The sequence below is a fragment of the Canis aureus genome, chromosome 32 (genome assembly GCF_053574225.1).
Source record: "Canis aureus isolate CA01 chromosome 32, VMU_Caureus_v.1.0, whole genome shotgun sequence".
Taxonomy (NCBI): Eukaryota; Metazoa; Chordata; class Mammalia; order Carnivora; family Canidae; genus Canis; species Canis aureus.
In genome coordinates, this window is record NC_135642.1 from 12,251,363 (window position 1) to 12,267,594 (window position 16,232).

The 16,232-nt window shown below is 57.5% G+C and overlaps 1 protein-coding gene across 5 annotated transcripts; it reads right to left on the reverse strand.

Annotated features, from left to right (window-relative positions):
- Positions 1-675: 675 nt before the first annotated feature.
- Positions 676-9,733, reverse strand: CCDC9B (coiled-coil domain containing 9B). 5 transcript variants are annotated; one of them, XM_077880615.1, is made up of 12 exons: positions 9,559-9,573; positions 8,637-8,750; positions 8,260-8,425; positions 8,036-8,154; positions 7,497-7,649; positions 7,281-7,406; positions 6,458-6,636; positions 6,101-6,183; positions 5,470-5,523; positions 5,269-5,368; positions 4,621-4,663; positions 676-4,537 (listed from the first exon to the last, which is right to left on the reverse strand). In XM_077880615.1, the coding sequence occupies exons 5-12, from the start codon at positions 7,587-7,589 to the stop codon at positions 3,998-4,000; spliced, it is 1,218 nt and encodes a 405-aa protein (XP_077736741.1). In that variant the 5' UTR covers positions 7,590-7,649; positions 8,036-8,154; positions 8,260-8,425; positions 8,637-8,750; positions 9,559-9,573; the 3' UTR covers positions 676-3,997. The 5 variants fall into 5 exon arrangements, with proteins under 5 accessions (XP_077736741.1, XP_077736737.1, XP_077736738.1 ...); XM_077880611.1 differs by lacking the exon at positions 8,036-8,154 and having other exon boundaries at positions 8,260-8,367; positions 9,559-9,733; XM_077880612.1 differs by lacking the exon at positions 8,036-8,154 and having other exon boundaries at positions 6,101-6,159; positions 8,260-8,367; positions 9,559-9,732.
- Positions 9,734-16,232: the final 6,499 nt, after the last annotated feature.

The window sequence follows — 16,232 nt, forward strand, 5'->3', positions numbered from 1 at the left end:
CTCCTTCCCAACCTAGTCTCCAAAATAAGAAGAGATAGATAGCCACATGGGGAATTTTGCCATTTCCTTTGTGGGTTTTTTGGGGGGCGGGAGTGAGGAGGTGGTGCTAGTACCATCCTTTCCTGTTATTCCTGTCCCTGAGGCCAGGGTTGGGGCTGGAGTTGACTGGTGGTCAAACCCTCTGAACTTGTGCCTTGTTAGATAGCTGGGAGTCCCAGTTATGTGTTCCTTGACCATAAGAAAATACAGTCATGCTGTTCCTTGGGGTGAAAAAAACCTTCACTCTGGGAGGCATAGAGCAAACCCAACAAGGGAGTTTTGATTCTGGGGAAAATAATAAGCAAAGACTGTGGTAGGAGTTCAGGAGATTGCCACTGATGTAAAAAGAAGAAAAGAGGAAATGCTGAGCTGTGAAAGTTGGTGTGCAGAGTTAAGGGAAATGCTTAGAACATCCTTATGATCCAGCCAGCAGGTGAAGGCAAAGACCCCAGTAAGAGCAGGGTCACTTCCTGGGGCTCTTAACTCCAGTCAATTCCCCCAGGCAAATGAAGCTCACTGCCCTGGAAGGCTGAGTAAACCTTACAAACCATCCCTTGTTTCCTTGACGTGTACCCACCCCAGTGAAGGTGAGACTGGAAGAGGAGGTAAAGGAGAAAATGGCAACAGTAGACAAGATCAAACCAAATAGCTACTTCATTTATTTGACACATACTGAGCGCGCCAGGCTGCTATGCATGGAGCACCTACTCCATGGGCCAGCTGTGTTTTGCATACTCTTAGGTTTAATGCTCTTGACAACCAACCCTTCAGGGTTGTTAGTGGCCCCGTTTCGCAGAAAAGAAAACTGAGGCTTTGGAGGTTAAACTTGACCAGCTGGCTGATGACAGACCTAGATTAAAAGTCAGTCTGTTGAATTCCAAGGCCCACATTTGTTCCACTCTACCGCACTGCCAGTCCTCAAAAAACATACCTCCCTTGCAATATGGTGTGCTGCCCACCTCTGTCAGGACAGGGCTGTCCCCTGCCCCTTCTGTCCTCCTTGTTAGGAGGCCTGAAGTAAAGCTGCCACCTCCCTACCGCTCTGCAGGCATCTTCCTTCTCCAGTCCTCCAGCTCTGTGCCTGGGTTCCTGATTGCTCTGTCTCATGAAGACCTTCCCATTTTTGAGGAGAGTCTTGTCAGTTGGTTGGAAAGGAGAAAGGCATCTAAGAGGAAGTCTCTCAGCCAGGCCTTTAAACAGAGGAGCCTGGAATTGCTACATATAGGCTTCCATGACCCTGAGGTTTGTGGAGGGATGTCTATGCTTCCCTCCTGCTCCATAGCTGGTTCCAGCCTCGGGGGGAGAGATGACCACCATAGCTGCTGGTTCCCTTATCCTGAGGAAGGGCTCCTTTTTTTGAGAAAAGCTCAATGATACTTGCCTAGCACTAGGGTCTTCCTACAGTGAAGATGTCCTGGGCCAGTCTCTGTACTCTCCAACCCCTAGTGACTCCCAGGATGTCCTTTTTCCTGACATCCTTCTGGGTGTTACCTTCAAGGAGAGACGCCCCATTCCTCAATAGCCCTTCACAAGGCAACTTTCTGTCCTGCATAGGTCCTGTTGTGAGGACTGAACTGTGATGCCCGAATTCTATATTCCCATCCCATAGTCAAACATATACTCTCTAATGAGGGCCCATCTGTACAGTTGGTAGCACTGGGGGGTTTAGGAGAAGTTTGTGAATCTTAGAATTCAAATTCTTGATCATGATCAGTTTTGGAGACATCTGAATTCAAGGGCTTTGCCTAAATCTGCTCTTTCCCAACTCCATCCTTTGGGAGTCATAGGTCAAGTCCAGGGTCATGCTCTAAATGCATATGTGTATGACTGGAGGGCAAGGGGGAAACTTGAGCTTAGAGTCATCCATCCTTACCTATTCTTGCCTCACAAGGGTCTTCTTCCCACATGCCTAAGAATATTCCCAAGCCTTTTCAAAATTCCTCTAATCAGTCCCACACCAACATCTTCCACTTCCTTCACCTCCTCCCATTCCCAACCAACTTCCTCACTCCCCACTACAGGAAGCTCACTACCCACTCACTGGCCTCTCAGGCATCTTCCCAGGTGTCTCAGCTTCCCACCCAACTCTGAAGCCAGGAAGCTTCCACTGGGTGGGGGCAGGGGCAGCCATCCCCGGGGGGTAAGGGGGGATTCCCGACTTGCCAGCAATGAGTCCTTAGAGTCTAGAGTCAGTCTGCCCCTACCTCTCCATACATTCTAGTCCAAACCCTTACTACTCAACCTGTGGTCCAGGAACTAGCAACATAGATATCACCAGGAGCCTATTAGAAATGCACATTTCTGGGTCTACCACAGACCTACTGAATTAGAATCCGCATTACTCTGCACCTTAATATGTGAGAAGCAATCTATTCGGCTGAAAAGATACCCCTCCTCAGGCTTCCTGAGTAGAGGGGGTGGAGCAGGAGCCAGTGAGAAAGCCCCAGCTGTGACCCCACAGTTCAGCCCTCACTTTGAGAGTGGAGGACCCCTGGGGATGATCATCTAGACACTCCCCAGAGAAGCCAGAGAGACTGGTGAGGCCTGGGACCCTCAGCAGAGAGGAACAGCCACTGCAGGGCCAAAGAGAAGGGGAGCAGTGGGGGCCACTTGGGGAGACCCAGGCAGGAGCTTGGGGGCAAAGGGCACACGTGGTGAGAAAGGAAGGGGCACCTGCCTTTTCAAGCAGAGGTGAGCTTGTTCTCTTCGGGCTCCTACCACCATCCCCAGCTCCTATCAGAGAGTGGCTTCTGCCGTGTAGCCTGGGTCTGCTGGATGACTGGGTTTCTCCCTCCCTCTTGCTGGCAGAGTCACCATCGCCCACCAGCTGCGCTGCTGCTAGTGGGTGCTCAGGAAATGTTTGTTGAATTGAGAGGAAGCCACAGCTTGTGTGGAGTCTGAATAATTCACCAGCCGTGGGCCTGGTTGGGGGTGGGTGGGGGGAACAGAGACCAAGTAGGAAGGCAGAGTCCCGAAGTTGTCAGTTTCTCTGTCCCTTGTCTGAGTCCCTGCTTTTGAACGGGGTGGTGCAAGGGAGGTGGTGGAGAGGAGGAAGGAGGAGACACAGGAAATGGCCCTGGGCTGTGGGGCTCCCCTTCCCCCCTACCTTGATGCTGTCTTGATGCTACACCTGATGCCTGAACTGGGTGTGGGGGAGGCTATCCCCAATGATGAGCTCTCCTCCCACACTATGGGGAGAAGAGCCATTCCTCTTCCCACCCAACCCCACGCCATTTCAGTGAGGAGGCCTGTCCAGGGACCCTGTCTTCTGCAGAGGAGACCTGAGCTCTGCTCTTCTGTCCCCAGCTCTGTCCTACCTGCTGTGGCCTCCCTTTCTTCAGAAAGAAGGAAAGAGCAGAAAGAAGGAAAGGCCTTAGCCTCCTCTTCCACATAGGTGGGAGGCTGTCAGCGGATGACTGAGATTCCCCTGGTTTGGCCATTCTTTGAGTATGGCCAGGCTGTGAGACATCCAGGTGCCAGGCAGAAGCATGGGAAGGGCCCCAAGCCTGGGCTGGTCCAGCTGTGGAGGTGGCCTGCACCTGAGAAGGCAAAACCACAGCTGGAAAGAGAAGCTATGCCTTAGGGGTGACAGGCCAAGAGAGGAGAGCCAGGTTCTGAGTGCTTCTAAGCCTTGCTTTCTCATGGCAGCGAAGCTTGTGGCCTGGGTAGCAGTAGACCCAGGGCAGGGCTAGACAGCTTCAGGGACCAGATGTGGCATGAGAATACACCAGGAGCTTTACCTGCAGGTGAAAACACACCTATGGAAGGGATGTGCCCAGGGATGTGCACATGAGGTGCCCTCATAATGTCACCCCCCGCCCCCGGAGAGTTTGCCCAACTGCTCAGCCAGACTGCCACAAGCCACCAGCATCCGAACACCCATTACACTCTAGAGTCCTGCCTGCATTCTTCCCTCCTCCTCTCCACAGCCTGGTCCCTTGGCCCACAGGAGCTTTGCTCAGCATCTTCCCGCAGGACCAGGCCCTCCTGTCCTGCTTCTTGCTCTTCCTGTGCCCCTTGCCCTTTGGCCCATTCCCCTGGGGGGCCTGCTTCGTGGTGCCAAGCCCTGCTGGGCCCCAGCCTTGCCACACCTGTCTTCTCTGAGCTCTGGGGGCCCTGCTCCTCCTTGCGGCTCCGAACAAGTCTGTAGTTCCAGCTCAGCCTGGGGGTCATTCCACCCCGGGAGCTGCTTGGAACCATCCAGTGAGGACACAGGGTTCTCCTGGGCCCCAGGCCTCGGAGAGAGCGCACGTACACTCTCCCTGGACCCAGGGCTACTGGCCCCTCCTAGAGAAAGGTCAAGGGGAACCAAGTCAGAGTGTTGTGGAGAGCCAGGGACCAGACTGGCTGCAGAGGCTCCTGACTCCCTCTTTGGCTCCCCGGGGGGTACTGGGGCTGGGCTGGCTGCTGGGGCGCTTTTGGCTCCGCCCAGCTCCATCCTGCTCTGCTTCTGGGAATGTCCCTCCTTGCTCCGAGTCTTTCTTGTACTTTGGCTTCTCTGAAACAAGAGATTGGCCCTGTTGGCTGGGGAATTCAGAGCTCATGTCCCTAGCCCACCCCGTCCTAATCCCAAGCACCCACCTCCTGGTTCTCCAGCTCCTCCTTGTCTTCCTTTGTTTCCCACCTGTAGAAACACAGCGCATGGCAGGCCCTACTCCTACCCACCCCACCTCAGGTCAGTTGCTCTGTAGCTGTGGCCCGTGCTCCCAGGAGCAGCCAGGGCCCAAGGGTCTCGGAAGAGCCTCAGAGCCAGAGCAGTGCTCTGGGATGCTCCCCTTCTGGCCCGACCTGTTCCGCAAATCCAGCCACTTCCTCTGAACACCACCCACTCTAGCCCCATCCCAGGTCTACAGCTGCTGTTTATGGCCAAGCCTACAGCACCTCGAGTTCCAGGGGGACTCTGGACGTGTCCCTGCCTGCACAGCCTGGGAAAGGCACGCCCGGTTTCCCGGGGCGGGGGGGGGGGGGGGGGGGGGGGGGGGGGGCAACTGCTGTAATTACTGCCGGCCTCCCTGGGCACCAGGCTCTCGCGCTGCTGCCTTTGCTGCCCGCCTCTCCCCAAACCTCATTAACCTGCTTCCAAGCAGCCCTCAGGCAGAAGGCAGCAGCCCCAGGGGCCGGAGCAGAAACCCCGACCAGTGCGGGTCCCAACCTCCCAGGGGCAAGGGAGGTCCAGGAAATCAGGTAGCCCAGGGGCTTCCCCTGATTCTGCCCCCTGCCACCTGTTACCTGCGGGCCCTGCCAGTCAGCCTCTCTGTCCCCTGGGCTTTGCTTCGTGTGGCCGAGACCGCTGAGGGTCTGCTGGGTGGCCCACCCTGAGTAGTACCACCTGCAAGAGATGGTCCATGAATCAAGGAGAGAAGAGGGCCATGGCAGCCCGGCTCCTGCATTGGCTCACGCGACCCTGCTCCTCTTCCTCTCCCAACTCACCTTTGCCATCAAGACACAGTGGTGGGGGCTGTGACCTCCGGTGGCTCCTGGGGCCTAAGTGAGGCAAAGTAAGTGGAGAAAGAGTAGGGTGATAAAGGATCTAAAGCAGTAACACTAGTTCTTCCAGGATTGGGAAGCTGTCAGTCTTCCTCTTGGTCCAGGTGTGGGTTTTCTGACTCCCAAAGATGCCTGGTCTTGGGGTCAAGAGAGCTGGGTCCCTGTGCTCCCTTTGGCATTCCTGGTTGGTAGCTGGCTGAGTCTCTCCAGCCCCAGGTTCCTCGTGTGTAAAATTAGGACACTGGCAATTCTGAAAGCTCTTTTCCTACAACAGGTCGGGGGCAGGGAAACCAGAGCTTTCACCCGGGAGGCACCAACTTCGAAGGATCCCAGTGCAGACTTCCTTGTGAGCCTCCTCCCCAGACCTTCTGGGGTCAGAACCCAGTGTAGGAGCTCTGGGTTTGGAGGGTGGGAAGGTGCCCTGGCTCTGATAATGGAGGAGAGGAAGGAAGATGTTATTCCCTGCCTCCTTCCAGCTCCAAAAATAAGAGGCACAGCAAGAGACAGAGAAAGGAGAGGGAGCATTGTGAGAAAAGCCAAGGAGGGGCAGGGAGTGAGGTGGGTATTGGCTCACCCCTGGTGCTGCCCACCCTGGCCAGGCCTTCTTCTCGAGGCTTGCTGGGGTCCTGTAGCCTATGGAGCCAGAGAGTCAGGCTGCTGTGGGGTGGACACGAGCTACAGCCAGACCCACACAGCCACTGCCTCCCCCAGCCCCAACCCCAGAACTGACGGCAGCAAAATGAAGGCAGACCCAAGAAAATGGGGATCCCAGTGCCCACCCTGAGCCCAAGGCCCAACCAGGGGGCCCAGGCAGACCCTTCACCACCCTGGGGAAGGTCCCACAAGCCCTCCAAGAAGCATCCTATGGTTAGTCCTACACCAAGCCCTGTAAGCATGTCAGTCCAACAAGCTGCCCGGCCCTGCCACCCACGTGGGCTTGGCCTTGTCCAGGTCCCATGGGCGGCGCCAGTCACCCTGTGCATCTCTGTGCCTGGCCACACGAGCCAGGTCAATCTGTTCCCGCTCCTGTTTCCACTGGGCATAGTCCCAGCCCACCTCCAAGGGTCCCTCCACCGGGACCAGGCCTGGACTCTGGGGCTCTCGAGCACCCTGCAAGGAGAAGACACTCAGCACCATGGGGTAGAAGCAGCAGGCAGCCCTGGTTTTGGGGCGGAAATCTGGATACTATCAACACCCTCCTCTCAAGGTTTTGCTGTCCCCAACTAAAAATGAAATTCATTCCATCTCTAACATGTCAGTTGCCATAGGCACGGTTTCCATCCACTTGTTAGCTCTGTCTTTTCGGCAAGTTACTTAACCTCTCTGTGTATCACTTCCTCATCTGTACGATGGGGCCTGTCCACTGGGGTGTTGCAGGGGTGTGTGCACAGCCCTAGAGGGGAGCGGCTTCGAGCTGCTGTGATCGAGAGCCAGGACTAGGGGCTGCTGCCACCTAGAGGTCACACCTGGCACACAGCCAGTCGTCCAGCAGCCTCCAGGCCCACCCCAAGGTCCCCACATGTTGCTATCCGGAGATCCAGTTAAGGTAAGGGGCTGACCTCCGGCCTACCCTATGAGGGTAAGGCCCACCCAGCGTGGAGGCTGGCCCAGAGAAAGGAAGAAGGGGTGGGAATTCTCGCTGGTGCTGCCTGGACCACGTCCCCACAGATGGGGGATATAGGTGACTCAGCTTCTCCGCCTCCCCCAAATGGTGACTGCCACTTTCACGTCCCCATCCCCTCTTGAAGATGTACTTTCCGTGCAGAATCCGAGCTGACGGCCATCTGCAGAGAGGGAGTCCGGCCCAAGCCCCTTCCACGGGACCCTCCTGCCCCCTGGTTCCTTGCTCTGGTGGGCTTCGCACTTACGATCCGCTTGGCCTGGGGGCAGGGGAAGGGTGGGCAGTGTGGCACAGCCGGGTAAGAAGAGGCTGCCAGCCTGATACCTGGGCTTCCCCCTACCCTGCTCACCTCAGCTTTGTTTTCCATGGTCACAGCCAGCTCCACCCACTCCCCCAAGCAGAAAGTACCAGTGTGGTCCTCCACCCCCTCATCCTCAAGCATTTCACTGGCTGCTCCAGGTCTGAGGGATCTTGCCCAGTTCCGGCTGACCACCCGCTTCTCCTGCAGAACGAGATGCCATGTCTCAGACCACGTGGGCCACGCTGAGCAGGAGCTGGGACTGAGTCCTTTGGGGAGGTTCCCCAGGCTGGGTTCCATCTCTGGCCCTCCCTGGAATGCTCATAGAGGAGCTGACTCCACGGGGCATTCACATGCCAGTAGCATTAGGTTATCCGGGGCCTGGGGCCACCCAGGGGCCCAAGATGCCACAACAGCCCGTCATCTCAGAGCTGAAAATCCAGAGCACTCAGACAATGCAGCTTTGTCCTTCAGATACTGCTCCTGGCATTCAGCCCCCCTCCTCTGTCCCTCTGGGGTTTGGGGTTTAGGAGTGGCCTGTGATTTGGTGCATGGGTGCCGGGCTGGGGTGCCCTAACTTTCACATTCACCTGGAGAAGGGTATGAGGAAGGTTGTCTTTGGTGGCCTTGCAGCTGTGGCCCTTGGGGGTCAGGGGGCAGCAGTGGGCTGGGCTGTATAAGGCTGGGAACTGAAGGGTAAGCCTCAGAACTGTAAGTGGAGGAAACAGAGGAGCAGGAGCACTTGTCCTCCTCTGACACGGGCTGGGCCTCCACCTCCTTGCCACCCCACCCTATTTCCCTGGGTGGGGCTTACGCCGGGAACCTGGCTGATAGTGACAATGAGGCCATCAGGTCGGAGGAATTCCGGTGTGGTCACGGCCATGCCCCCCTGCTCCGCCTGCCGACGGTCCTCTTGGATCTCCTGCGGGAGGGCCCGGGGTCAGCACAGGCCATGGCCCCCCAGACGCACACAGACAGGCCTACACAGAGAGACACCGATGGGACACCAGGGGGCAGAGGCACCGCATCAGAGTCCCCAGGATGCTCACGGAGTTTCTGAGTCGGCCCACAGCACTGTAACCCGGCCCCTGGCCGAGGGCCTGCGGGGAAAGACCGCCACGCAGCGGTCTGTGGGTCAGACGGGGAGGGCCACCCGGTCGGTCCTCCCAGCCCCCGTCACGGCCCACTCACCTGGTACCTTCGTAGTAAGGCTTGGTTCTTCTTTCGGAGGGCAACTATCCTCCGATCCAGCTCGGCATCCTTCTCCTCCTGCCTGTTCATAGGTGACTCGGCACCGTGAGGCCCCTGCAGACGGCAGGGTTCCCAAGCTCCTGACTGCTGGCCGGCCCGTCCCTTATCCGGCCCCTAACGTTCACATTCACCTGAGAAGCACGTTCTTACCGCGAACAGACCCCAGCCCCAGAGCTAGGCTTGCGAGGGGAGATGGCACATGGCAGGCCCCAAGTCCCCACCCTCCTAGCTTGTCTGCCTGTCTCTCTGCTGCCTCAGGGGCTCAGGTCAGGGCCTTATACCCAGGCCTGCAGCTCCCAGCAGTGGCTGCCCCTCCCCCGGGCTCCCCAGGGAGCGCCACTGCTGAGCAGAGCCTGGAACAAGAGTTATAAATGGCTCTGGCAGCGGAACCTGCCGTGACTGGGAAGTTGCCAGGGGATTCGGGAGGTCGGGGTGGGAGCGGGGAGAGCCGTTTGGCTCCCAGGCCCAGAACCACAGTAAAGAGAGGCCCCTGCTCTGTCCCAGGCTCCCAGGCCCTGGGCCCTACTCCCCAGGCTTGAGCCCGGCCTGTGGCCTGTGGGAAAGGGCCGCTCCCCGAGCCCAGCCTCTCGGGGCAGGAGAGAGCCAGTTCCTCCGGCAGGCCCAGTCCGGAGCCACCCTAAGGAAGCCGAGCCTCTGCCCTGGGAGCCCCGTCTCTCTCCCTGTCTGGCTGCTGGGCCTCCGTTGTAGCCACACGCCCCTGCCCAGCCCCCCACCGGCCTAGGCACAGGCCTCTTCCTCCCAGGCCCAGCTGTTCCCAGCTGCCCCCAGAGTGTGACTGCCTGGTGTCCCAGCCTCCTCCCAGCCCCAAGAAGCCCCCCACCAGAGGTGAGGTGCCACTCACAGCTGAGTGCATGGCAACAGTGGGCACCGAGAGAATTCCAGAGCAGCCCCAGGGGAGCCAGAGCAGGAGGGAAGCTGGAGCCGCAGAGCCACGGGAGCCGGAGCCGGAGCCGGAGCCGGGCCTCTGCTGGCCTCTCCCTGCCGGCTTCGCTGCTCAGCACACGAGATCATGTTGTGATTACAAAAGACTCCTCTGGGCTCCGAGCCAGGAATGCGCGCCGCCGCCCCCACCCATCCACTCTCAGAGGGCAAGGACCAGGGCACTGGCCCTGCCCAGCACCTCTCCCTGTCCTGCCCCAGTGTCCCCAGAGGCACAGGCAAGAACCTCTCTCTGTTGGCTTGAGCCCACACAGGGGGCCAGACTGCCCCAGGCCCTGCCTTCTCTGAGCCCCTAGGCCTAGCAGAGCCCCAGCCTGGACCGACCTGCAGATGGACAGGCAGCCAGCATGTGCCTCTGTCCGTCCCATTGAGCCATCGGCCATCCCAGTCTGAGGGCCCCCACCTCACATGAGCCTCCCCTTACTGTGCTCATCAGCTCTGGTTTACATAATTTGAAGGGATCAAAAAGCCCACCACCCCTCCCCCCAAGGCCACCAAATCCAACTACGTATCTGAAATAACACCATTAGTCATTCCTTTAGGTTGAACGTTGTCTTCCCTGTATTTTAAAGAACAGCCCCTCCTGAGAGGCTCGGCTGTTCGAGTCTTTCCTTGGTGTGGGGAGCTGAGCCTTCCTGCATGACACGTGCAGAGTTGGGCCAACAGGCTCCCCACTCAGGGTCCTACTTCTGGGCCCTTCCTGGCATTGCTCTCTGGGACTGGCCTTTCAGCCTCTCCCACCCTCAGAAAAGAAGCAGACTTTCTCAGGAAAATGTCTCCCCAAATCAGCTGAGGCTGCTCCCTCTGCCCAAGAGAGCAGCTTGCCTGGCAGTCCCACTCTTGGAGCCTCCATGAGCTGGGGCTTGTGGTGCTGGGGGGCCAGGTGGTCTCTGTATCAGGGCTACCTGTGGTCTCTTTCAATAGCTTTAGGGCCCCAACCTCCAAGCCCTAAAGGGAGAGTCAGAGGTTCCTACATCCCCCATGTCCCTGATTGGCCAGGCCTGTTTCCTTAATTCCATGCTGTGTCGCCAAAGCAGAAAGCCCTGCTGCCCTCTATCCTACCCAGCCCAGCCCAGTCAGCCAGAGTTTCAATCTCTGCTCCCTATGAATCATCTCTTCCTGCCCCCCTCCCATCCTAACCATGGGGAGCCACTTTCCTGGTACCTTCACACGGTACCCTGACCCCACACCCAATATCCTCAGCCCCAGAGTCCCCATCCTGCTTGGAAATGCCACCACATTCTCTCTTCCTTTCCTGTCGGATGTTCCCACTGAGTCAGACTCCCAGCAATGGTGACGTACTCAGGATCCTCTCCTGAGTGTCTCTCTCTCTCTCTCTCTCTCTGCCTTTCGGTCCTTCTCCCACCCTCTCAGAGTACTGCCTTGAACAGGCTGCTGAGTTCCAACCTAGCTCCCGAAGGCCAGAGGCGGGGCCCCGGTGGGGTGACAGCCCAGCTTCCCACCACCTGCCCCACACCTTGGGGCCTGCCCAGCACCAGCCTGGGATGGGGAGATGCACCTGCTGAGACCTAATGTTCTGTGTCACCTTTGGAACCCAGGCTCCCACACCAGGTCAGGAGCAGTGGAGCATAGTTAGAGGAGGCTACAGGGGCTAGCTAGGCCAGATCACTCATGCCCCTCACTCCTGTTCCCAGCCAGAGTCCGGGCAGGACAGCAGCAGGGGAGCCGGAGGTGTAGGTAACAATCCAGCTACCCCTCTGGAAGGGCCTGCAGAGAGAGACTCTCCTATCCTAACCCAGTGGCAAAGGCCTCAGGGCCCATCAGGCTGCAGGCCCACGTGCTGTGATAGGACACACCACTGACCAGATAGGGCCTCCCGGTCACTAGCCCTGTGCTTCCCAGGTGTTACACATGTCATACCTCAAAGCATCCTTTCCATTCTCCTATATTCTCCTGAGTCCAAGGTGTGTTTATCTGCTCCTCCACAGGACTGAGGCTCTCTGAGAACAGAAATGGTGTGCCAAGTGCCTCCGGATCCCTAGGGCCTGGCCCCGGGCCCTTATAAACCACAGGCAATCCCTCAGCGCTTGCAGAGCAAATACGGAGTGAATAAGCCATGCTGTCCTGTGGAGGGCCATCGGGATCCCATGCATTTGCTCTGACCGCCTTTCTCGGCCCAGAACACAGGGGCTCTGAGTGAGGCCACAGGCGGTGAAGGCCCCTGGCCTGGGCAGGTAGGGGAGACCGGGCCTCGGTTGCTCCGCGCCGCCACTAGAGGACAGCAGAGTCACAAGGCCTGATGAGGTGGGGGTGCTCTTCCACTTCTTCCCTCTGGCTTCCCAGCTCCTCTCCCTGGAGTCTCTATAATCCCCAGGCCGGAGACTCCTGACTGTGCCACACTAGGAAGCCCCGCACTTGTAGAAGCTTTATTTTATTGATGAGGAGGCCCAGAGAGGTAACACCATCTGCCCAGGCCACATAGCCTTTTGTGTCACACATGAGACCAGAAGCCAAGGCACCTGCCATCCAACGAAGCACTCTCCTGCCCCCCACCCCCAGGCTGCCCCCCCAAAACGCTGTTTCCACAGAAACTTCACCCCGTGCCCTGGTCCTCTCTGCTGAGGTGAGCCTGTTGTCCTTGCACCCCAGCCATAGGTCCTGATCACACATCTTTTCCCTGGCGGGTCCCCCACCCTCTCAGGTAGCCTGCCAGCTGGGCCCACAGCCCCACACCTGGAGTGGGCCATAGTTGAGGTTTTTGTTTGTTTGTTCAAGATTTTATTTATTTATTTGAGAGTGAGAGAGCTGGTGCATGCACAAGCAGAGGGAGGGGGAAGCAGGCTCCCCGCTGAGCAGGCAGCCTGATGTGGGCCTCCATTCCAGGGCCCTGGGATCATGAGCTGAGCTGAAGGCAGACGCCCAACTGACTGAGGCACCCAGGCGCCCCTGGAGTGGACCATATTCAGATGGTATTTGTGGTCTGTGGTCCATAGAACCAGAGCCCATCCTGAAGACAAGATGGCTACGTGTCTGGAGATTGTCACTGAGGAGGAAAGAGGAGAAAGGCCTGCAAGGAAGGGACCATCTGGACCACACACCGAGACTGGGGGCACAGACCCGACAGAGGCCTCACTCATGGGCCTTGTTCACTGCTTCCAGAATGGCTACCCTGTCCATGGCTGACTAACAACATACAAGCGCTCCAGCCTTTGCCCTTCCTCAGCCTTGTCATAGCTGAGGCAGAGAGGGATGGGAGAATCCAAATTAACTTCCCCCTCACTGGCTGTACGGCTTTAGGTAAGTCCCTTAGCTCTCTGGTCCTCCTCTGTAGGATGAGGTGTACATACCCCTCCCAGCCAATGGCAGATGAAATGAAGTAACGTGTAACATCCATATCTGGAGCAATGTGTGACCTGGAGTAAGGTTTAATTAGTTTTCTTCTTTCCTCAGGTAACCATGATAGCTACCTTCTGGATGCTACCACTACAGCATCCTTTGAGGGGCCCCAAAGGCTGCCTCTTGTCATCCTGCTGGGATCTGGACACACTGAAGCCTTCTGAACTTCTTCCTTTTTTTTTTTAAGATTGTATGTATTTATTCATGAGAGACACTGAGAGAGAGACACGGGCAGAGGGAGAAGCAGGCTCCATGCAGAGAGCCCAATATAGGACCTGATCCTGGGACTCCAGGATTATGCCCTGGGCTGAAGGCAGGCGCTAAATCGCTGAGGCACCCAGACATCCACCCTCTGAACTTCTGAAGCCCACTTGAGACCTGGTGTGCAGATGCTGAGGCACCCCCCAGCATCCTCTCTGAGCCTCCCTTCATGTGGACCCCTGCCCACAAAGCCTCCAAGGCCAGGTTCCTGCCCCACCCTCTGCAGGGAGTACTCCCCTCCCATGTCTGCCCCCTCTGAAGTCCCAGACTCTGGCTGCCATCTCTGGCCAGCTAGCTGCCCTGTGCTTCACCTGCCTTTCTTCCAGCAGGAGAACAAAAAGGCCCAGTTCCAGGTTCACATCCCAGTGCCCAGGAACCATTCCTGGCTGGAGCTGAACCCTCAGAGGTCACCGGGGCCACCTTCCCAGCTCTGGGTGTGTGGATGCATATTGAGGAGGATGGGCAAGGCTGGATTGCTTGAGCACCCAGAAAATAGGCAGGCAACCCTCCAAATGGGAAAGGTCAAGAGGGTGGCTTAAAGACTCCTGGGTTTCCTCTCCTGCAAAGCCAACCCCATCAGGGCCATTCCTGGCTCAAGAAGTTGCTGTCCTGACTCCTACTGACCGGAGGTCTGTGTGCCAGCCTCTCAGGGCAGGCCAGGCCTACACGTGGGTGGGGAGGACTCAGAGTACATGAGGTAGGGCAGGAGGGACAAGCCCTGGCCAGGCTCCAGCCACTGGGGACAGTCTGGGCCTCACCTCTTCCAAGAACACACATGCCAGAGCAGGGTGGAGCTGAAGACCTTTGAGGCAGAAGGAAGCAGAAGGGAGGCTGCTCTGGGGTCCCACTCCTCCTCTGCTTTCCAGGACACACCCAAGGCTGGGATACTACCAGCTTCCCAGCTCCTGGCCCAGCCCTGAGAGATGAGCCCTCATGTGGAATGAACCCCTGGGGTCTCCCTTGTTTGGGGCGGGGGAGTGGGGGCTCCTGTGGTGAGGGCAAAGGTGACTCACTGTGTTCTCCCAGGACCCACCCCTCCCCCCACTCCCAGAGCTGCCCACAACCAGAAGCCGAGTGAGTGACCTAAGAGGTGAGGGCCCAGACGGCACCTCGGAGGCACTTGCCGACACCAGGCTGCATTAGCCTGAGGCCAGGGCAGCACAGGGCTCAGGCCCACCATAGAGTTTTCCAGCTGAGCTTCAAGGGGATAAGCAATACTCAGCAAGGGGATGGTCGTGAGAGGGCATTCTGTAGATGCATCCCTGGAAGAGCCAGTGGCACGAGCAATGGGGTGTGTTCAGATCCTGGAGGGAGGGGTCTGGGCCAGACAGAGCAGTGGGGGTCCAGGGAAGAGTGAGCAGGGCAGGGGGCCCGGGAGCATTAACATGGGGTCGGGTGCAGTGGAGATGGGGTGGCGGGCTGGGGGCCCAGACAGCATCAGAGACTCAGGCCTACGGGTCTTCATGAATGTGGGGAGCAGGCCAGGTTTGCCCACATGCACCCAGGGGGCTCTCTCCTCTGGGCAGGCAGGGAGGCTGGAATGCTGGCACAGGACGGGCAGGCTCTGTCCCCTACTTGACACTCATCTCAGGGGCCTCCCGAGGAGGGAAGGTGTGCATGGGCTCATACCCTCTAGGCACAGGGAAAACGTCTGTCATGGTTTTGAGGGGTAGAAAGAAGGATGGAGGGATCCCTGGGTGGCTCAGCGATTGAGTGCCTGCCTTCGGCTCAGGGCATGATCCCGGGGTCCTGGGATGGAGTCCCACATTGGGCTCCCTGAATGGAGCCTGCTTCTCCCTCTGCCTGTGTCTCTGCCTCTCTCTGTGTCTGTCATGAATAAAAAAATAAAATCTTTAAACAAAAAAAAAAAAAAAGGAAAGGAGGAAGGAAGGAAGGAAGGAAGGAAGGAAGGAAGGAAGGAAGGAAGGAAGGAAGCCTAACAGGAGGCAGAGGGATTGATGAGAGCTGGCCTATCCCACCGAGAAGAGGGAAGGGCCTTTGGCACAGCCAGGGGTGGCATGCCCCTTCTCCAGCCTGGCAGCTTCAAGACAGGAAAGAATAACCTGGGTGGAAGAGAACATGTTGAAATGCCTGGGATACTATGGTCCCAGCAGGGAAAAGGAAACAGCTCTGGGTGGAGGGAAAAGCAGGGTGACCAACTGACCTGGCTTGCCTGGCCTGGTCTCGTTTTAGCACCCAAAGTCCTGAGTCCAGAACACCCCTCCATCCCAGGCAAACTTGAATGTTTGCTCATCTTAGAGGAAGAAGTATTGCAAGAAGCTGGAGCAGAGAGGTAATTTCTCAAGAGCCCCTCAGTAAAATACTCAGTGATGCCAGAAGCCAAAAATGGTGATGTGTCCGGCGGGAAGGTCCAAGTGTGAGCAAGGGCAGGAATGGTGCGGCCATGGAGTCCACAGGTCATCGGTGCTGATACTAACAATAATAAGAACACTGTGTTTGGGCACGCGGTTGGCTCAGTTGGTTAAGCATCAAACTTTTAATTTTAGCTCAGGTCATGACCAAGCCCTGTGTTGGGCTCTGCACTGGGTGTGGAGCCTGCTTAGGATTCTCTCTTTCCCCCTCTCTCTGCACCCCCTCCAAGCACAATCACACGTGTAGGGGAAGGGGCATGTGCTTGCTCGTGTTCTCTCTTAAAAAAAAAAAAAAGACACATGAACTTATATACAACCCTGGCAAAGGCCTCACACCTGTGATATCATTTGATCTCATCAACTTTGAAATCTGTGAAATAACTAGAGCAGGTGTTGTTAGCTTCTTTTTGGAGATCAGGGTCAGTGACCAGCCCCAGAGTCTCTGTGGTGGGGTGGGGGTGGGGGTCTCCTCCCCACTGCACCTGCACTGCATCACTGAGGCTGATGCCCAGCCCTGCACACTCTCTCTGGTGCATGCCCAGCACCAGCCACCTTTGCCCTGTTGCCCTGAGAAACCTGTCCACAC

Coding starts and splice junctions, on each gene's coding strand:
- CCDC9B (XM_077880611.1), bottom strand. Junction 8,368..8,636: donor CCTTACTACGAAGGTACCAG/GTGAGTGGGCCG, acceptor GCCCTCCCGCAG/GAGATCCAAGAGGACCGTCG. Junction 6,184..6,457: donor CTGGACAAGGCCAAGCCCAC/GTGGGTGGCAGG, acceptor TCCACCCCACAG/CAGCCTGACTCTCTGGCTCC.